The sequence below is a fragment of the Martes martes genome (genome assembly GCF_963455335.1).
Source record: "Martes martes genome assembly, chromosome: 5".
In the NCBI taxonomy this organism is placed as follows: Eukaryota; Metazoa; Chordata; class Mammalia; order Carnivora; family Mustelidae; genus Martes; species Martes martes.
The window spans coordinates 107222914-107245927 of record NC_137892.1 but is presented as its reverse complement, the minus strand read 5'-3'; the positions used below and the strand labels follow the sequence as shown (position 1 = coordinate 107245927).

General features: G+C 41.4%; 1 protein-coding gene across 1 annotated transcript in view; it reads left to right on the top strand.

Annotated features, from left to right (window-relative positions):
- The first annotated feature begins 13762 nt into the window (after positions 1-13762).
- The window catches only part of DOCK2 (dedicator of cytokinesis 2), a 403190-nt gene continuing 393938 nt past the window's right edge, over positions 13763-23014 (top strand). The window contains exon 1 of the mRNA XM_080804304.1: positions 13763-13850. Within this exon, the coding sequence (XP_080660430.1) occupies positions 13808-13850 (43 nt within the window). The 5' untranslated portion in view covers positions 13763-13807. The remainder of the gene's footprint in view (positions 13851-23014) is intronic.

Genomic DNA, 23014 nt, shown 5'->3' with positions numbered 1-23014 from the left:
AGTTCAGGTCTAACAAGACAGAATTAGATGCACACACAAAAAATATATGTTTGGACATTTCACTCATATGCACTGGTGAGAAAAAATGGGAAGATTGGGAGAGTCATCAGATTGTGATGCAGATTTGAGCTCTGAACAAGAGGGGAAGAAAAAGGAGGGAAGAGACAAATGAAGGTCTAAGGTTGCATTGTAATTCTAACAAAGTTTTGGCAATGCCAAGAATGAGTCCTCAAGCCAAAGTTGCTGATCAGAGAAGTCCTGTGTCAATGCAGGAACATACCTACCCTGGTCTCCCTGCCATCCCTAGTCACTGGCTGTGAGCAGCCCATGGGACATATAGTCTTGTTATGAATGAGGAGGAAAGAATTTCAGAACATAGCACCTGGGACCGTAGGCAATTTTGTTCTTCACAGGAACAGATTGAAAGTTACATGTCCATTGTCACAGTATCTCTCTTAACTTCTTGATTTCATGTTCTTCTCCAGCTGCCACCCCATTTATCTGATTCTCTTTTCTAATAAAACTGTTTAAAAGCATTGCTCATAGGGACGCCTGGATGGCTCAGTCTGTTAACTGTCTCTTGATTTCAGCTCAGGTCATGATCTCAGAGCTGTGAGATTGAGCCCCACATTGGCTCCATGCTCAGCATGAAGTCTGCTTGAGATTATTTCCCTCTCCCTCTGCCTTTTTCACTGCATCCCCCCACTCATACATGCACTCTAAATAAACACATTAATAAGGAAATAAATAAATAAGTCTTTTAAAAAAAAGTTGCTTATATTCACTGCTTCTATTCTCTTATATTATATCCTCTCCTTAACTAACTCCAACCAGAGTTTGTCTTTCCTCCCCACTCTTTCAATGACTGTTTTCCTCTTATCTCACAATAATAACCATTTAATTGAACATATGGCCACACAGAATAAAGGCTATATTTTCCAAACTAGAATCTAGAAGTTTAGGTGTAATCCCTTAACTGATAGTTCTTGGTAATATTTGTTTTTTTATTTAAACACTGTGAGAATCAAATAAACTTGTTGAACAAATAGGCTATCATCCAAATTTGGCTTTTGGACTGCTGGTGCTGGAACTCTGGTTGAAAGTAGTTTTTTCTAGATAAGGACTCAAGTCAGTGACAATCAGACTTGCACAAGGGACAAGATTAATAATGGTGTAGCACAGTATGAGCCTTGGCAGATTTGCCCAGTACTTCTGGACAAATAGCCAGTTAAAGAATGAGGATAGTAGTTTGTGGGCATGGGCTGCTATAGGTACCAAGGAGGGTTGTCTGGCTGTGGCTAGAAGAGGAGCTGGGAGATGGTGAGGGGGTTACTGAGGAAGTCTTCTTAGAACAGGTGGATCTAGAGATGAAAAGGTGTTCTAATTGGGGAAGAGATGAGAGCACACAGAGATGTGAGAACTTGTGGTACTTTGGGGATACTTCAAACACTACATGTGATAAGACACCATCCATTTATATGGTGTTGTGTGGTGGAGAGTGACTCTGTGTGTGTGCTGCAGGGAGGGAGTGGTGGTGGAAGAAAGGGTAGTGCAAAGGAGGCAGGAAATGAAGCTGTAGGGGAGAGCTAGAATCTGATTGTGAGGGGCCTGTATGATGTTCTACTTAGTTTAACTAGTATCTTAAAGGGTATAGAGGATGCACTGAGGGACAGTTAACTAGGACCTTGACATCTTAGCCTTGCAAATTAGACAGATTCTCCTGGCAGCCTGTGGAGTGTTGATTAGCAGTAAGTTTTAGGCTATTGACATTTAATGGAATAAAGTAAACCCTATTAAGCAGTAAAGCTTCTGATCTTCCCTCATCTCCAACCCTCACTCCCATGTTCACTTCTAGAGATTTCACTGTTACCTTAAGGCATAATTACTTTGAGTGCCTCTTTACTTACATAAAGTCTTTGTGGTTACTCCTGCTGCTTCCTTTAATGTAGCTAATTACTTTTGAGTATGTATATCCTTCTTACCTAGAGTCTTTCTGGTCATGATAGGGACCTAGAGTTTACTCTGGTAAATAAAAGCTGGGTAGTTGGGTAGTACAGGTTTTAGCTTCAGACTATTTGAATTGATTGGAACATACTCATAGAAGCTATTTGCCATGACTCTTATGAGTAACACAAAGAAAGATGATGGTAAAAACATTGAATGATACTGTGGAGGCCAAAGTTCCCAAAGGCAGCCACATGAAAGACACCCATGGATGAGTCAGAAGACCCTCAGCATTTACCTATTGACATGCCCGTGCTACCTCCAGGCAGACATCTCCCTACACTGGGTCCGGGTGCACTCTGGCTGGGAACTGTGAAGACACAGAGAAGAGACTCCCTCCCTGCAAATTATAGGGGACAAGCTGGCAGGCAACATAGTGACCCAGTGGTGCCCATTGAATCCTTCCCAAGGCAGGAATAGAAGGAGACCACTCCAGGGGCTTGCAACAGTGGCTTTTAAGCAACTTTTATGGGAATACTTCAATATGTAATAGTCGTTACAGTCATATGAGTGAATTGTAGCAAAATTGCAGACCTGAATCTATGATTCTGAGAAAAACAGACATTGAAAGTTTTCCTTTCTGTGTGCCTTGTGGAAAGAGATTTCTACAATTACCTAAACATAGTTCCAGATGGATTTCTTTGACCTGCACTTGAGGCTTTGCATGGCCCTTTTCTATGTAATGTGTTGATTTCAAAAAGGTAGTAATATTTTCTAAGTTACCACAAACCTGCTTTGTTTACCTTTTCTAGCATGTTCCAGGAATTTGAGGAGACCACAATTGCTTGGGCAAAGTGTCCTGGAGTAACATGATGAAGAGATTGGAAGGAGGCAAGACTGGAGGCAGGGAGCTTGTGCCCAAGTTTCAAATGAGGATCTTGACAAGGTAGCAGCATGGAGGAGAGGGCAGATCCAAGAGCTGTTTTTGAGATGATCATATACAATAAAAGGGAGATTAAGATGGGTCAAGTTTCTAAGCTGAGCAAAGGGGAAAGTGATGATACCACTCATAGGTAGTCATAGTGGTTGGTGGCTATAAAAAGGGTCTCACCTCTCTGGCCTCTGTTTACTTATTAGCAAAATAGGATAATAATGGTACTTCTTCATAAGGCTACTTTGAGGACTAAATGGGATAATGAATGTATAATGTTAATTGGAGAGTGGCATACACTAAGTGTTCAGTAAATGTTAGCAATTTTTTCTTCAGGAAACGGGCTTAGAAAAGTTAAATAATTTCCTTTGAAATACACAGTTAGGTAAGTGATGGAGTTGGGATTCTAGCACATCAGCTGGAGCACAGAGTCTGGTCACTTGTCCTGTTACATAGGATAGAAAGCCTCAAAAGAAGGACAGGTCTGGTATGTGGCTATGATGATGAGTTTGGTTTTGGAAATGGAGACATAAATGTGAGTTGGAGAGAGGAGGTACAGAAAGAAGTTGGACCCATGGATCTGGATCTCAGGAGGGTCTTGCCCAGAGAAGTACTTGTTCTTCACTCAGAGTGTGTGAAATTACAATCATGAATAGTGCACAGCCTAGTATCCAGGTATATGGCTTTGATAAATAGCCAGATGGTGTTTAATAAAATTGTATGACCAAGACAATTATAAATTCTTTAAGAGGATTTAGTAAGATTTTTATATTTGACCATCAGTCTCACTTACTAAAATTTTTCATGGTGCCATATACTATAATAAAAAGCCTATATTTCAGAAATACAAAAATCATATGCTAATCAGTTTGAAGTTTAAAGATTTCTATGTTAAAACTACTCCTTTAAGAAATTTATTGACCTTTTTCAAAATAACTTCCTAAACTTCATCTCCCTCTACTACAAGCAGTTTTTCAACTCTTTTAATATGTTGAATAATTTTTTTTAACATATATGATGCCTACTTTAGGTTGTGTCACAAGCTGAATGGGGAAAACATCTTCAATACTCTTCAAATCTCAACCTTATTTACTTTCAGACATCTGCACCTGCTGTTAGCCCCCCACCAAGTACTTTATAATACTGTTGATGGACTTGTCTGTGTACGTGTTAGAAAACTAAGATGGAAAAACAAACAAACAAACAAAACAACCAGGCATCTTTTAGATCACTTGGCCATGGATTTATGAAGATGATAGAATTTTGCATAGCAAGGGATGAAAAACTATGGTTCATGGCCAAATCTGGCTCACCAACTGTTTTTATATGGACCATGAACTAAGAACAGTTTTATGTTTTTAAATAGTTGAAAAGAAATAAAAAGAAGAAGAATGAGAATTATATGCACTGCAAATTTCATCATCTGTAGATGAATAAAGCTTTATTGGAACACAGCCTTACTCATTCATTTATGTATCATTTACAGCTGCTTTCATGATATGATGGCAAATTTGAGAACTTGCAACAATTTCATTGTTTTGCAGTGCTGTTCAGCAACCTACAATCTCAAGCATGTGGTTATTAACTCCACAGTGTTTCAAGTGCCATGAGTATTTCTGTACAACATTTTATTTTATTTTAATGACCAGTACAACAGCCATCATGTCAGAAGAAGAAGAAGTAGAAGGAGTAAAAGGAGAAGAAGGGAAGAGTAGTGGGATTCAAGTGTCATGGTTAATGCACAGTGGAGTATGGGTTATTTTGTTGCCGAATTAGATAGGAAAGCAGTGTGTTTATGCAGTCATACAGCTGTGCTAAAAGACTACAGTATAACAGAGGACACACTCATCACAATACTCTCAACCACAAGAAAGCAATGGCCAGAAAAATTGGAAAATTTAAAACAGAATTTGTCACCATAGTATTATTTCTTCATGAAAATAAAATGAGACTGCAACTGAAGTAAGTTTCAAAGTGGCTCATTTACTACTCACATGAGGAAGGACATCTGTTGATGGTGAGTTCTTTACATTTGATTGTAGAGGCAGACAAAATGTGTCTGAGAAAATAAAGTCATTTAAGACCACTAGCCTTTTGATAGCAGTGGTTGCCTGAAGAGTTGAGGACATTGGGAGCTACATCAATAATCAATTTAAAAACAAGACAAATGATTTCTAGTGGTTTTCCTTGGCTCTTGATGAGCTGACAGATGTCACCAATATAGTGCAGTTTTTATTTGATGAGTCAGTGCTGCGTTTGAAGTGCATGAAGAATTAGCTTCTGTGAACAGTCCATGTGGGAAAACTATCAGCAAAAATATTTTCAAAGGCAAGGAGAGAATATTAATTCAGCAAACCTGAAGTGGACTCTGTTAAGATGTGTCACAACCGTTAGTGGTAAAAATATGTGTGGAACAAATAAAGGCTATTTGAATGAATTTACAAAGCCTATGGTAATTTATTGCAATAGTCACCAGAAGGTACTTTGTAGAAAGTATTTGTAGAATTTTTTTTTGGAAGATTTTATTTATTCATTTCATAGAGAGAGATACAGAGAGAGAAGGAACACAAGCAGGGGGAGTGGCAGAGGGAGAGGGAGAAGCAGGCTTTCCACTGAGCAGAGAGCCCTATGTGGGGCTTGATCCCAGGACCCTGGGACCATGACCTGAGCCAAAGGCAGAGGCTCTAACCCACTGAGCCACCCAGGCACCCCTTTGTAGAAAGTATTTGAATCTATCATGTGTTATTGAACCAATTGTATCAAAGGTGAATTTCATTAGCTTTTCTAGACTTAACCATTGTCTGTTTTGTGAACTTTTGTCAAAAATAGAGTTGAGGGGCACCTGGGTGGCTCAGTGGGTCCTTGACAGCACAGGAAGTTTTTAAAGCAGGTTGACATTACTTGTGATTTAAACATTAATTGTCATCAAAATGACTTTATCACAGAGCTCTGTATATAATCATTGTTTTCTGGAGGACAAACAGATAGAGAGAAAGGATCAGGAGGAAGCCTGGAACAAACAGCTTAGAAGCCACAAAAACAGAATCAGGGAAATAAATGATGCCATGAAATGTTCCAACGTCAGAATTATTGGAATCCCTGAAGGGGAGGAGAAAGAAAGAAGTCTAAAAGATATAGTGGAACAAGTTCTTCATGAAAATTTCCCCAATCTCGCGAATGGAATAAGCGTTCATGTACTAGAGGCAGAACGGTCTCCCCCCAAGATTATAAATTCCAAAAAAGCATCCAGGCACCTCGTAGTAAAATTGAGAAATCATAATTGTAGATACAATCTCTTGAAAGCCGCTAGGACAAAGAAGCTCCTTACGTACAGAGGAAAGCCCATCAGAATAACGTCAGACCTGTCCACAGAGACCTGGCAAGCCAGAAAGGGCTGGCAAGATATATTCAGGGCACTAAATGAGAAGAACATGCAGCCAAGAATACTTTATCCAGCAAGACTGACATTCAAAATGGATGGAGAGATAAAGAGTTTGGCTCTTTATCTCTTGGCTGCTCCCATATTGGGGGCGTAGATATTTACAACTGTTAGATCATCTTGGTGGATAGTCCCTTTAAGAATTATGTAGTGCCCTTCTGTATCTCTGACTACCGTCTTCAGTTTGAAATCTAATTTATCTGATATGAGAATCGCTACCCCAGCCTTCTTTTGAGGTCCATTGGCATGAAAGATGCTTCTCCATCCCTTCACTTTCAGTCTGGGTGTATCTTTAGGTTCAAAATGGGTCTCTTATAGACAACATATGGATGGGTCCTATCGTTTTATCCAATCTGCAACCCTGTGTCATTTTATAGCTCACTGAAAGCTATTATGCTTGGTTATTATTTGTTACTGAGAAAGGATACATATTTAATTCAATCTAGGGAAGAAGTACACAGAATAAGAGTCCAGGGAAGTATCAAACATTTCCACTGTCCTCTCCACATGGAGTTAGGAATTAGTACTTTCTTGGCATTAACATGTGACGATATGTATGGAGTACTGCCAACCAGGAAAACTCACCCAAACCTTAGTGTCCAAAGTTTTTATTAGGGCTTTATTACATAGGCATGATTGATTGATTGCCCACATAGTTGATCTCAACCTCCAAATCACCTGATACCATGTGGCCCATATCACATTGCTTGTCTTTCTGGCATAGTCAGGCCCTACCCTAAATTATATTTTTAGACTCCTCCATGTGACCTAAGTTTCCTAGGCAAACCATAATATTCCAAGGGCCTAAGACCAATTCCTAGTAGCTGAGGGCAAATATCAGACCTCTTATTGGACAAGATTAATTTCTCACTATATAGCACCTATGGGAAAAGACATTTTTCTACCATGAAAACTGCAAAATTTAATTATGGATCAGCATTAACACGAATATTTGCAGTCAATTTTGATTAAATGGAATACTAATTTTTAACTCCAATGAAGTGAAATATGATCTCTTCCCCTAATTAATTAATTAATTTAACATATGATGTATTATTTGCTTCAGGGGTACAGGTCTGTGAATCATCAGTCTTACACAATTCACAGCAATCACCTAGCACATACCTCCCCAAATTACATAACCCAGCCACCCTATCCCTTCCCCCCAACAACCCCCAGCAACCCTCAGTTTGTTTCCTGAGATTAAGAGCCTCATATGGTTTGTCTCTCTCCCGATCCCATCTTATTTCATATCTTCCCTCCCTAGCCCCCATGACCCCCTACCCTTCCTCTCAAATTCCTCATATCAGAGAGATCATATGATAATTGTCTTTCTCTTATTAACTTATTTTGCTTAGCATAATACCCTCTAGTTCCATCCATGTTGTTGCAAATGGCAAGATTTTGGGTTTTTTGATGGCTGCATAGTATTCCATTGTGTGTGTGTGCGCACGTGTGTGCGTGTGTGTGTGTACACATATACATATGTATATATGTGTGTGTATATATATGTGGTATATACCACATCTTATCTTCTCTATCCATTCACCGCTGATGGACATCTAGATTCTTTCCATAGTTTCACTATTGTAGACATTGCTGCTATAAACATTTTTGGACACGTGCCACTAAAGATACATTTGTATCTTTAGGGTAAATACCCAGTAGTGTGATTGCTGGGTTGTAGGGTAGCTCTATTTTCAACTTTTGGAGGAATGTCCATACTGTTTTCCAAAGTGGCTGCACCAGCTTGCATTCCCAGCAATAGTGTAAGAGGGTTCCCCTTTCTCTGCATCCTCACCAACACCTGTTATTTCCTGACTGGTTAATTTTAGCCATTCTGACTGGTGTGAGTTGGTATCTCATTGTGATTTTGATTTGTATTTCTCTGATGCTGAGTGATGTTGAGCATTTTTTCATGCATCTGTTGGCCATCTGGATGTCTTCTTTGCAGGAATGTCTGTTCATGTCCTCTGCCCATTTCCTGATTGGATCATTTGTTCTTTGGGTGATAAGTTTGATAACTTCTTTATAGATTTTGGATACTAGCCCTTTATCTGATATGTCATTTGCAAATATATTCCCCCCTTCTGTCAAGAATTCTCATTCTTGTCTTTTGGTTTTGTTGACTGTTTGCTGTGCAAAAGCTTTTGATCTTGATGAAGTCCCAATAATTCCTTTTCACCTTTCTTGCCGTGCTTGGTGATGTTTCTAGGAAAAAGTTGCCGTGGCTGAGGTTGAAAAGGTTGCTGCCTGTGTTCTCCTCAAGGATTTTGATGTATTCCCGTCTCACATTGAGGTCTTTCTTCCATTTTGAGTCTATTTTTGTGTGTGATTTAAGGAAATGGTCCAATTTCATTCTTCTGCATGTGATTGTCTAATTTTCCCAAAACCATTTATTGAAGAGACTTTTTTCCATGGACATTCTTTCTTGCTTTGTCGAAGATTAGTTGACCATAGAGTTGAGGGTCTATTTCTGGGCTTTCGATTCTGTTCCATCAATCTATGTGTCTGTTTCTGTGTCAAAACCATACTGTCTTGATTACAGCTTTGTAATAGAGCTTGATGTCTTGAATTGTGATGCCGCCAACTTTGGTTTTCTTTTTCAACATTCCTCTGGCTATTCAGGGTCTTTTCTGGTTCCATATAAATTTTAGGGTCATTTGTTCCATTTCTTTGAAAAAAAAGTGATAGTATTTTGATAGGGATTGCTTTAAGTGTGTAGATTGCTTTAGGTAGCATAAACATTTTCACAATATTTTTTCTTCTAATCCATGAGTATATAATGTTTTTCCATTTCTTTGTGTCTTCCTCAATTTCTTTCATGAGTACTTTATAGTTTTCTAAGAACAGATTCTTTGCATCTTTGGTTAGGTTTATTCCTAGGTATCTTATAGTTTTGGGTGCCATTGTAAATGGGATCAACTCCTTAATTTCTCTTTCTTCTGTCTTGCTGTTGGTGTATAGAAAGGCAATTGATTTGTGTGCCTTGATTTTATATCCTGACATCCTGTATGAGTTCTAGAAGTTTTGGAGTGGAGTCTTTTGGGTTTTCCACATAAAGTATCCTATCATCTGCAAAGAGTGAGTGTTTGACTTCTTTGCCCATTTGGAAGTCTTTTATTTCTTTTTGTTGTCTGATTGCCGAGGCTGGGACTTTTAGTACTATGCTGAATAGTAGTGGTGATAATGGACAACCCTGCCATTCTCCTGACCTTAGCGGAAAAGCTCTCATTGAGAATGATATTCGCTGTGGGTTTTTCATAGATGTCTTTGATGATATTGAGGTGTGTACCCTCTATCCCTACACTGTGAAGAGTTTCGATCAAGAAAGAATGCTGTACTTTGTCAAATGCTTTTTCAGCATCTATTGAGAGTATCATATGGTTCTTGTTCTTTCTTTTATTAATGTATTGTATCACATTGATTGATTTGCAGATGTTGAACCAATCTTGCAGCCCAGGAATAAATCCCACTTGGTCATGGTGAATAATCCTTTTAATGTACTGTTGGATCCTATTGGCTAGTATTTTGATGAGAATTTTTGCATCTGTGTTCATCAAGGATATTGGTCTGTAATTCTTCTTTTTGATGGGGTCTTTGGTTTTGCGATAAATGTAATGCTGGCTTCACAAAAATGAGTTTGGAGGTTTTCCTTCCATTTCTAGTTTTTGGAACAGTTTCAGGAGAATAGGTATTGATTCTTCTTTAAATGTTTGGTAGAATTTCCCTGGGAAGCCGTCTGGCCCTGGACTCTTGTTTGTTCAGGAGATTTTTTGATGACTGCTTCAATCTCCTTACTGGTTATGGGTCTGTTCAGATATATCTATCTATCTATCTATATAAATGTAAATGGGATCAAGTCCTTAATTTCTCTTTCTTCTATCTTGCTGTTGGTGTATAGAAAGGCAATTGATTTGTGTGCATTGATTTTATATCCTGACATCCTGTATGAGTTCTAGAAGTTTTGGAGTGGAGTCTTTTGGGTTTTCCACATAAAGTATCCTATCATCTGCAAAGAGTGGGAGTTTGACTTCTCTCTCTCTCTCTCTCTATATATATATATATATATATTTGACTGGTGAATATATATATATGTATATATGACTGGTGAATTGGTGAATACAACAGAGCCACACACTTGATTTTGTGTGTATTTTGGTCTGTTAGAAGACACTTCCTCCCAAAATTATAAAGCAAAATATATATATATCTATAGATATATATCTATAGATATATATCTATAGATATATATATATATATAGATACACACACACACAGGGTAAATATGATGAAGGGACAGAATATGACTGTAAAGATGAATATTACAAAAAAATCCTAAAAAAGGAATTGATAAGATAAGAAGTTGGTTGAAAAAAGAAAAAAAAAAAGGAGGAAAGAATGTGATCAGGCTGGAGACTAGACCAAAGCCATGTGCTAGATTTAAGGTTTACTTTGATCTGTTAGAAGAAGCTGTATCCCAAAATTTCAAAGAAAGAGAAATTTAAAAAAATAAGGTTAAATACAATGAAAGGATAGAATATGACTATAACAATGAAAATTAAAAAAGGTTTTTTTTTTTAAAAAAAGTATTGATAGATAAAATAGTTTAAAAAAGGTTAAAATAGGAAAGAGGAAAATTTTTAAAAAATAGAATAAGAAAAAATAAAATTAAAAAAATTTAACTTTGAAAGACTAAAACATTGTGGGAAAAAAGCCACGAATTCTATGTGTTTCATTCTCCTTGCTCTGGAGTTCCACAGTTCTCATTGATCAGTGAACTTGGTCTTGGCTGATGTTCTTGCTGATCTTGGGGAGGGACCTGTTGCCATGATTCTCAAATGTCTTTGCTGGAGGCAGAATTGCACCACCCTTGCCAGGGGGCCAGGTTAAGTAATCTGCTCAGGTTCGCTCTCAGGAGCTTTTGTTCCCTAAATGCTTCCCGTACAGCTTTGGAGGACGGGAATGAAAATGATGGCCTCCCAGTCTCTGGCCCAGAGGAGCTGAGAGCTCAGGGTCCCACTCCTCAGTGTGCCCTCAGAGAAAAGCAGTCAATCCCTCCCATCTCCCTGGTCTCCACCGCACTCCATACTCACCCTGGCTATGACCGAGCATTTCTATCTCTGGCACACAGCCCTGTTTGGAGTCTCCAAACCCAGCAGATTCCTGCTGCATGCTCCTGCACCCAAAAAGAAGAAGGGAGTATCTCTGGATCTGCCATTTGGGGGGGGTCCCTGCTTAAAGAGCAGTGGCCTGACTCTGCCTTAGATCATGGTTTAAGGTAACCCTGAGCTGAGACCCCACTCCTCAGCTCCGTCTCTGCAGCCGGCTTCACCACTCTGATACCTGCGCACTCTGCAGCACTCAGACACCCTTGGTCTTTTTGTGACCCCATGGGTCCTGAGACCACACTGTCCCCACAAGTGCTCCACCCCCCACTTAGCCTCTGGAGTGGCGTCCCTCAGTGGAGCAGACTTCTAAAAGTTCTGATTTTATGCTCTGCTGCTCTATCACTTGCTGGGAGCTGGCTCCTGCCCCCATGGTCTGTCTTCCTATAGGTCACCTCAGATTCACTTCTTCACACGTCCTACCTTCCAGAAAGTGGTCTCTTTTCTGTTCCTAGAATTGCTGCTCTTCTTCTCTTCTATCTCCTGTTGAATTTGTATGTGTTCAGAATGGTTTGATAACTATCTAGCTGAATTCCTGCGACCAGACGAAATTTAGGTCTCTTATTCCTCTGCCATCTTGCTTCCTATCCCCCAAAATTTATTTTTCTCATTACTAGACCTAATCACAAAAGAATATACTCAATATCAAATTTTGCATTTTATCAATAAAAATTTTTCTCTCTTTTTTATGTAAATATCTATCTTTTTTATGTAAGATAGATATTTTCTATCTTTTTATGTATCAACATAATATCCTTGATTTTGCCTATTGGCCAGCAAAGACTGAAATATTTACATCTTATCATTTACAGAAGAAATTCACCAACTCTGATGTATAGTCTGATTTGTTATACTGCTAAGATCATTAGTTTTATGAGTTGATTTGGTGAGACTACAGACTTAATTATTCAATAAAGCACCAATCTTGGTGTTGCTGTGGATACATTTTGTAGATGTAATTAACATCAACAATCAGCTAACTTTAAGTGAAGGAGATTCAATAATCAGTAGGTCTGATCCAATCAGTTGAAAGGCCTTAAATGAGCCTTTTTTGAAAAAGAATAAAGTCAAACTATGTGGACAGCAGCTTCAGCTCCTCCTGAGAATGTCTAGCCTGCATTTCCTGATGGCCTGCCTTGTGGATTTGGGATGTTCCTACTCAGCCCCACATTCACATAAGCCAGTTTCTGGAAATACATTTCTTCATGTATACATACCTTTCCTACTGGTTCTGTTTCTCTAGGGGAATCCTGACTGATTCAACTGCTCACTGCAATAGGTACTACCTTATTTGTACTGCTAGAAAACAGAAAAGGAAATAACTTTAGATAATATGAAGTTAATATTTTGCCATAGCTGTCCATCAGCTGTGACATTGCCTAATCTATCTTGTTGATTCTCTACTATAAGGTAGAAAGAGGTAGTGAGAGTTATGAATAAAGAAAATTCAGGAAGACTCCAATTCAGTCTTATCACTGTGGGTCAAAGAGACATTTTTTTTTCCCTGATAGCATCTGTTTCCAGAGCAAAAATGAGATTTTTCTGAGAAATGCCTTCATTAGCCTAACTCTAGGACTCTTTTCCTGGGGGCACTGTTGCTGGCTCTCAGAGCACCCTTACCTCCTGGCATTGTTGGTAAATCCCATGCTTGTATACTTTCAGAAGAGAGCTTTCTGGGCTTTTACCAGGTTTTCAAATGGGTCTCTGACACCAATAGGATAAAAACCACAAATCGTATCCTCTGTACATGTATATTGAACTGCTATGTGTCACCTGCTGTGTCCATAATCTCCTCTAATCCTCACAATAATCATATGAAGTACATACTAGTATCCCATTTTACAGATGAGAAAACCAAATCTTACAAAAAAATGATAGTTTGTCCTACTCTACTGTCATGGCTGATAAATCATAGAGTGTGGATTTACATTCACATAAGATATCAAAGCTCATGCTAGGGAGCCTTGGGAGGGAGTTCTGTTCAGTCACTAGGCTGTTATCTGGCAACTTCCTGCACTTGTGGTGGTGGTCTGGGTGACCCTAAGTACCTTCCTGGTCTCTCCACACTTGCCTGGGGGAGATCAAGCTGGCGATGGCCCCTAAGCTTTGCTGGGGCTTCCTGGCCTTCTAGCCACTAGGTTTCTAATGTGCCCCAGCCCAGTGGGCCTGGTGGAGGAGGAGCAGAGCGCCCTGGGGAGAGGAGGGCGGGTCCTGAGAGGGAGTTTGAAAAGAGGAAGGAAGTGGGGCCCGGCGGAGCGCCTAGCCACCCCCTGGCTGCTTCCCCACAGGACGACGTGAGGCACCCGCAGCTCCAGTGGCCCAGCCATGGCCCCCTGGCGTAAAACTGACAAGGAGCGACACGGCGTGGGTAGGTCTGGGCATGAGGGAAAGGCAGGTGGCCTGAGAATCATGTGCTGGAAGATGCTGTGGGAGCCAGCCGTGTGGGCACAGGCAGGGAGGGCTGACCCAACGTCCTGGGCTCAGTGACTTCCTCAGCTTCCTTCAGGGCCAGCTGAGTGGAGAAGAGGAGGCAGGGGGAGCGGAACATGGGCACCCTGCCCAGTCGACTTTGCCCAGCCCGTGCCCTCTCCCATGGGACACAGACTGCTGTCTCTCCACAATGCTTCTGCAACCCCTACATGGGGTCCAGTCCAGGGTGGCTTTGTGTGTCACAGTCCCAGTGTTTCAGGGGGTAGACTTCATTGCCCCACGTAGAGAGATGACCTCAGAGAAGGAACATCTGCCCTCTCCTCTTGCCTGGCCCAGCATGCCTTCCTCCACCCCTGTCCAAAGCGACACCCATCTGCCTGCTTCTCCTGCCTGTTTCTTCTGGGTCAGATGATCTCTGATTTGGTGGAGAGTCCAGAGGGCTGTACAGGTTTAGGGAGTGGGGTTGTCGGACAGGATCCTTCACTCAGCCCTTGAGAAGCTCTGGGGAGAAAGGCTCCTGCTGGGTTATCTGGGGATATCCAAGAAGCCCGCTTCATCAGCTTCAGCCATCTAAGCTCCCAGAAGCCTCTGCCTCAAGCTCAGGGCGGAAGTGGTGGCTGGGGGAAGGGAGACTTCAGGTACTGGGACTCTTTCTACTAAGTGGCACCCGTGGTGCAGCCTCTGTAAACTCACTGTGGTTTTCAAACACAAGTGTAAATTTGAAAACCACTGTATGATTTCCTACACAGGCAGATACCAGACGCCACCCCCAAAGATGAGCATTGAACAAGACAGAGGTTAGAGGACCCAAGCCCCAAGTCAGTGAGACAGAGAGAGAGAGTGAGGGAGAGAGATTAGATAGATACGAGGAGTCCCAAGCTGCTGTTGGAGAAACAATGCCCCGGAGAGTTCAACATTTATCTCTTCACTTGCTCAGCTCTAGGCACTAGGGGTTCTGAACAGAGAAGAGACATGAACAGATTTGTGCTGAAGCCAGTGTGGAGGGAGGCTGGGTGGACAGAAGGGCAAAGGTGCCTGGGTGGCAGACAGGAGACAGTATTGGTCCAGGGTAAGTAGAGCAGTAAATGGGGGGAAGAGTTCTACACTTCATCTGAGGGGCTATAGTGCATTCCTGCTGTAAAGGCCCTGTGCTATGATGTGAAGATCGTGGGCTCTGGTGACAAACTGCCTGTTCTTGGATTATAGTTTCTAATACTTTCCAGCCCTGTGACCTAGACAAGATACTTACTCTCTCTAGGGCTCAGTTTCCTTATCTGTATAATGGGGATAATAATAGCACCTGCTTCCCAGGGTTGTTATAGACGTAAAGGAGTTCATCCACATAAAGTGCTTAGAATGACGATTACACAAAGCAATCCTCACTCACTAGATGCTATCAGTTATTATTCTTAGACTTTGCCCTCTGTATGGGGGTTTGGTTGAGGACATGACATCACAGGATGGGACAGAGTTACAAGATGGAGTAGGGTTCCCACTCTCCCTAGCAAAGGAAATCCTAGTTAGGTGGTCAGAGATTGGGAACTCTGTTAGACACTAGGCCTGGAGTCTTCTTGATGATGGTATAGCTGACATTTTTCATGCCTACTTGTGGAAATTCTATTTCATGGGGGGTCAGAAGGTTGATGACCATCTAGGGATCCAGAGGGCACTTGGAAGGTGCCTGCTTCTCAAAGGAAGTCTCTTTTCTCTGCATCTGAATGCTGGACTCTTTCTCAGGCCCTGGGTAGATGGAAAGGAAAGGCAAAGGTTGGGTTATGATGAGATGGGGGACTGGATTCATGGGGCAGAAAGAACAGGGACCTAACAGTAAGGAGCTGGCCTTTAGCTCTGACACCATCACTATTTGCAGACAGGTCTGTCATCTAGTCTTCTCAATGTAAATCTAGGTCTTAAATTTTTCTATTTTAAGTTGTTCTTTTATGAAAAGCATTTGAGATAATGAATATGGGGGCTTGGAAGAAGAGAGAAACATGTAAAGGATTAGGGGGTTCTCGGAATATCTTCAGAGTCCCAGCCAGGCCTAAACACACAAGGAGAACCTGTGCTTTTGCTTTCCTATTTGGTTTCCTCATCAGTGCTGGTGGCATTAGCCAGCCTTCTTCTGGCTTAATTCTCAAGGAGTGCTTATGTCTGTCTGTCTGTCTCACGGGCTGACTTTACACGAGACCGCTTCTTCATCAGAATCACTGGCTTCTTTCTCATCTTCTTGTCTTGTGGGTAGCCCCAGGTGACCTTCATATATATACCTTGTCAGATTATTTTTCCTTCCTTAATGGAATATTAACATGTGATCCATTAATATTACAGAGAGTTCCAGAAGTGGGGCAAAACAGCATGACTATGAAGTAAGAATAGGCACAGGCTGCCTTCGAGGAGATATGTGTAAGGTTGGAAGCTTGGGCTGTGAAGTCAGAACTTATTTCAAACCTGGGCCTGTTTCCTCATCAATAAAGTGGGGGTAATAAGGATAATGTGCGTATTGTGAGACTGTTGTAAGGATTGAATGGGGTGATGCATGAAAAGCACTTAGTAACGTGGTTAGCTCAATGAAAGTTAGTGGCTAAGGTCAAGGGGTTACCTAATAGTTGCAGAGCTAAATGAAACACAGGGCAATGCCCCCGAATACCAGATTCAGGACACTTATGCCTTCAAAGAGTGTAGTGTTTTGTGGTTTATAAGACCCATTATCATGCAACATCTTTGGCTCCAGAATATCTCTATGAGGCATTATTTTCATTTTACAGATGAAGAAACCAAGACCCAGAGTTCACATAATTTAGAAGTACTTGGGCTTGGTCTTAGATTCAATTATCTTCAGGTCCCAGGTCTTTGGTACCACACAAGGAGAGAATCCAGGAGAGGGGACATCATAGAAAAATTTAGATGTTGGAAAGTATGTGACATTTGGGTCAAACAATAAATATTCTGCTTTGGTTTTAGTAGATATTTGTAATGAAAACAAAACAATACAAAACTTTGGAGAGGTAGAGTGCAGCCAGATTGTGAAGGGCTTTGAGTGCCAACCTTGTAAGTTTGTACTTAATTCAGTGCACAGTGGAATTTTAGAGCAGGCATGTCACCTATAAGAATTTAATATAATTAATTATAAGAAGGGATTGAACACAGAGGTACAAGAACAGAAGTAGGTAAAATCTTCCTGTCTCCTGACTGCCTGATTAGTTAGCCCTGCAAGAGTTCACTTACAACTAACATTACCTTTGGTCTTTACTATCTTCATCCTCTGAGTCTCAGTGATGAGAGTTTCCACCTTGGAGGAAAGAAGGGAGAGAAGGAAAGGAGGAGGTAGGAAGAATAAGTTACAGTGTCAATTAGGAATAAGTGTGATGAGTGATGGAATACCTCCAAAACAGTGGCTTAACCAAACTAGAAGCTTATTTCTCTCTCAAACAGAAAGCCCAGAAATGGTCCATGAAGAGGTGGTAGAGCAATTCATTGTCTCCTGCACTGCTTCCTTGGCATGAGGCTTCTGCCTTCTGAACTGAGCTGGTTGCTCAGGCTCCAGCTGTCAGATCCCCCCTCCAACCAGCAAGAAGGATGAAGGGAACAAGAAGGGCATGACCTTTCTCTTTAAGGACACTTTCCTGAAGGTCGTCTTAACACTTCCTCTTGTATCCTGTTGGCTAAAATGTAATCCCATGAGGGAACCTAGCAAGGGTAGGTAGGAAATGTAGTCTATTATGTAGACAGCCATGCACCCAGCTAAAAGTTAGGAGTGCCATTCCTAAGGAAGGAGGGGAAGAAGGATATTTGGGATGATGTATTAGTTTGTTTAGGATTGCCATAAGAAAGTGCCACAGGCTGTGTGGCCTAAACAATAGGAATTTATTTTTGTGTAGTTCTGGAGTCTGGAAGCCTAAGACCAAGGTACCAGTAGGTTGGTTTCATTCTGAGGCCTTGGTTTACAGACAGCTGCCTTCTCATTGCTTTGTCCTCAGGGTCATCTCTGTGCATGCTCATTCCTGGTGTCTCTTCCCCTTATAAGGATACCAGTCATATTGGATTTGGGCCTCACCCTAACAGATTCATTTAATTTAATCACACTAAACACCCGATCTCCAAATATGATTACATTCTGAGATACTGGGGATTGGGACTATGACATATGAATTTAGGCCCTAGATGGGGGCAATAGTTGAGTCCCTAATGGAAGACCCTTGGTCTGCAGTATGATATTTAAGGGCTGTAGAAGAAAGCTTCAAGGCCAGGCTTCTGAGACAGAGAGTGAGGACAGAAAAAAGGTTCAGTTACCCTGAAGCTGAGCCTGCCAGGAAGGATTTGTATAGGAGCTTCAGTGATGCTGAGAAACCTCTTCTCTATGCAGGTTGTCTCTGCTTAGGATTGTGTACCTATGTGTAACTGTGTGTGGGGAGTACTGGTGGTTCTTTCTGAAAGCTGTGAGGGAGAATCTGTTCTGTGACTCTCCCTAGCTTTTGGTGGGTTTCTGGCAATCTTTGGTGCACCTTGGCTTATAGAGCCTCAAAGCATTCTTTACTTCCATCTTCACAAGGTGTTCTTCCTGCATATATATCTTTCTCCAAATTTTCCCTTTTAATAAGGACACCAGTCTTCTTGGTTTAGGTCCCACCCTGATGACATCATTTTCACTTGGTTACATCTGTAAAGACTTCATCTCCAAATAAGATCACACACTGATGTACTGGGGCTTAGGACTCTAACACCTCCTTTGTGGGAGGGGTACAATGCAAACCATACTAGCCTCTGCAAAAGTAGAGAAAGTGTCTTTTCCACATGTTGACTGGGGAATGAAGATGAAACTGAGACCACTCCATGTTGAGGAATGCAGGTGGTGCTGTTGTAGTGCAGGACCCTGAACAGAGCTGGTCTGCCCCAAAATGGACAGATCTGGAGTGGGCCATGGACACTTGAGTCTCTTGCAGCACAAACTCTTATTGAAAGGGAAAAAAATCCTTTCAAAATAGTTCAGTTAAAATGTGTGTGTTGCATATGTGTCTGTGAAGAGGTGAGTGGTGTATTTTAAGGATCAGGTGAAATCAAACAGAAATCCAGGAAACCTGAAAGGCAGACCTCCAGAAGGGCCTGAATAAAGGTGGCCCTGGGAACCTCTGCCTTCCTTCTCATGGCAACCCAGCTTCTCTTAACACATCAGTGTTGTTCTCCTTACCAACTCCTTCTAATTCCATCACTCCTTTATAACTTTGATATTCTGATATCACCATAAGAGTGGTCCCAGCATGCCACCCATCCCAACTCTGCATGACTTTGCAGTTCAAGAATCCACCAAATCTTCTTCTCTCTGCATTTATTTATTCAAAGTTCTGAGAGAGAAGTCTGAATGAACTGACTCACATTTTCAAGAAAGTCCACTTAGATCAGAGGCCATTGCCAACATAGGAGTGAGCCCCACTCTGATCAAGGAGCTGTTCCTGACTGGTCCAATACCCTGTGGTTATGGCTTGGGAACATGTGGCTTGCTACTCATCTAGCAGGAGCCATGGGTGGGGATGGATCCTTTGAGTAGGAAGCATGAGTAAAACATGCATCCCAAATACACTCAGGGAAGAACTCTACTACAGAGGGGTCAGTTATACTGCTTTTATAGCCCGAGGTAATAATCAAGGAGGAAGCATAGAGAGCATTGTCCACTCACTAACTTGTTGACTCATTTTCTTCATTTACTCGTTCATTCTTCATTTATTTCTTAAATATTTGTTGGGCATTTTCTATGTGTCAGGCACTATGCTAGACACTAAAATTACTGGAATTAGGCCAATATGATCCCCACACTGTTGGAGCTGATAGTCTAATGGGGAAGACATAAAAGGACTTTGTAGATGAATCAGTAAGCATATAAATATGTTACGAGATGTGCCATTGTAATAAAAATTTGTTCCATGATTGAGAATATTGGAAGGAGGGCTCTTAAATTGGATGGTCTGGGAAGGCCTCTGAGGAGCAATGGAGGAAAGAATTCCAAAGGCAACATTTGGAGGGATCTTAGCACATGTATCTTTGCTATGGAGGTCAACTATATCTTTTGACTGGTCCCCAGAAATTAGTCTGGTGAAACAAACAAACACTACTGGAAAACTGATTCCATCCTACTAATTCTTAACTGCCTGGCCTCCCACTTTCTAATGCTTCAGTAATCTGGCATTGTTTAGAAGTGGCTGCTGGGCTGGCTCTTTGAGTCCACATAAGGAGATTGTCCTAATCCCTAGGCTTACAAGATCCTTACAGTTAGTGGCCATCTTGTTCCCAACCTTAATGTTTGTATTTGAGTGAGCTCTAACAGACTGTGTTTACTAAGCTCTGCTTTTTCCCAAGATCAGCATCCTTATATTGCTGCTGTATGTTGAGACAGGCAATGTAGTCACCAGAATATTCTAATTTCTGGACCTTTGGACTTCTGTTTGTTTGTTTGTTAAAGTTTGCAAACCTTTAATTTAGTAGTCAGTTACACATGGGTGCCACAGTCTGTGTTCTGCAGCAAGTGTTCTACGAATGGGAAATGATAATGCTTATCACCACCCGACTCCAGAGAAATCTGGGTAGGGACAGTATAAATGTTCCCTTTAATGGGCACTTTCTCCTTTCTTCCTACTTCATTTAATTGATGTGAGTCCAGGCTGAGTTTGTAACCCTCTTAAGTCTTATTTGGTTTTTAGTTCTCCTTGGAGAAAGTTGTCCCTTGCCCCTGTAACCTCACTAGGACACTGTCAGTCTCTGCATTGGTTTAAAGTTACAGTCGCAGTAGCTGGGGCTAGAAGAGGATAGGACTGATAATGATCCCTCTCTAGACATTACTTCAGGACAGTTAGAGGTCCTCTGACAACACGTAAGCCCTTGGGTCCAAGCCTAAACTAGGATAATAGAAGGAGACCTAGGTGGACACTGTGACTTGCATAAATGGCCCAGGATCCAACACAGATTCTGAACAGAGCAGGCGCTGAGCAGGCATTTGTTGGATTGGATTGAGTAGTGACACTTCCAGGCCTGAGACGCCATGATCAGCATGTTGGGTTGCGGCAAAAGGACATATATTGTGCCAGCTGAACCCAGAGGATTTGCCTGGGGAAGTGGGATTGTGCTGCTTGCCTTACTGGTGGTGGCAGTACAGGGTTGTATCAGGAAAGAATGTTTGGATAGAATAAACAGCCAAGGCAAAGGCCCTGAAAAGGAAGCCTCTCTAATGTGTGGGAGTCCTTGTGGCTGCTGGAGAGAGCAAGCAAAGGGGCAGAAGTGTAGGAAATGAATTGTCTGAGGGGAGGTTGTAGTGCGTAGTGTCTGGTATACAGAATGACCAGAGCTTTGACTCTAAATGGGAGGGGGGTGGGGCATTTTAGGGTTTTCAGCAGAATGGCAGAATCCTCTATCTTGTTTTAAAAGATTATTCTCTTTTATAATGGATAGAGGGTAATTAAATGTGGAAGCAAGGAGGCCAGTTAGGCAACTACTACAATGGCCCTGGCAGGAGATGGTGGTGGCCCACACCAGGGAGACAACAGTGGAGGAGGTGAGATGCGCTTAGATTCTGGATGTGTATGTTGTTGGTGGAACAAATGGGATTTTCTTCATGGATTAGAATTGGGTATGAGAGAAAGAGAGGAATCAGGAGTGACTCCAAGGTTTTTGGTGTGAGCAGCTGGAAATATAGAATTGCATACGGGACTTCGTTAAACACTTGATTTGAGTTTTCATCTGCATTGTCATAAATAATACATTGCCTCACTTTTTTCCAGCATGGTACATTTACAGAGCACTTGTGGTACCATGTTTAAGCACACTGAGAGGTGTGTACTTTTATCATCCTTTCACATATGAGGAAATTGGGGAGCCAAGACCTTCAACGTCTCACTGAAATACAACAATTTTCAGACAGTTTTCTTTTCTTATTTATTTATTTATTTATTTATTTATATTTTTAATTAACATGTAATGTATTATTTGCTTCAGGGGTATGAGTCTGTGAATCATCAGTCTTACACAATTCACAACCATCACCATAGCACATACCCTCCCCAATGTCCATCAACCAGCCACCCTATCCCTCCCACCCCCCTCCCCTCCAGCAACCCACAGTTTGTTTTGTGAGATTAAGAGTCTCTTATGGTTTGTTAGACAGTTTTCTTACAATTCAATCCTGGAGGTACCTCTGCTGTATTATCGAAGACTCATTTTTCACCTTGTCTTTTAGTTATGTAACCATGTCATCTTTCCCACTGGACAGCACATTGTCTGAGGGCAGGGCTGTGTTTTGGGGTCAAGTTTGAGTCCATCAGCCGTAAGGCACTAGCAGAAGAACATTAGAGAAACTAAGCATTATTGTAAACTGGGACAACTTGGGAATCCAGTGGAAGCTATAAACTATCTTCTTACAAATTTACACATGTGCAATTTTGCATTTCAATTTCATCAAGGCCTATTCATGGATGTGAGTTAAGTAAGGGCCTGATAAATGTACTCAGTAATTATTTAGTAAACCAATACAATAGACACAACTAAGGCATTCTGCCCAAAGTGTAAAATGTTGGTTTTCGGAGCTGTGGAGAACAAGGAAACTGTTTTTTTTAAAGATTTTATTTATTTATTTGAGAGAGTGAGATAATGAAAGAGAGCATGAATCAGGGAGAGGGGTAGAGAGAGAGGAAGAAGCAGGTTCCCTGGTGAATGGAAAGCCTGACATGGGGCTCCATCCCATGTCCCTAGGATCATGACCTGAACTGAAGGCAGATGCTTAACAGAGCAAGTCACCCAGGAATCCAAGAAAACCATTTTTTAAAAAGATTTAGTTATTTATTTGAGAGAGAGAGTGTGTGTGTGCACAAGTTGGGGAGGGACAGGGGGTGAGGGCAAGAATCTTAGCAGACTCTTTACTGAGTGTGGAGTCCAATGTGGGGCTCAACCTCACGACCCTGAAACTGTGACCTGAGCTGAAATCAAGAGGTGGACTCAACCAACTGAACCACCCAGGCTTTCCAAGAAAACTATTTAAAAAAATTTTTTTTTGATTTATTTATTTGACAGACAGAGATCACAAGTAGGCAGAGAGGGAGGCAGAGGAGGCGGGGAAGGAGACTG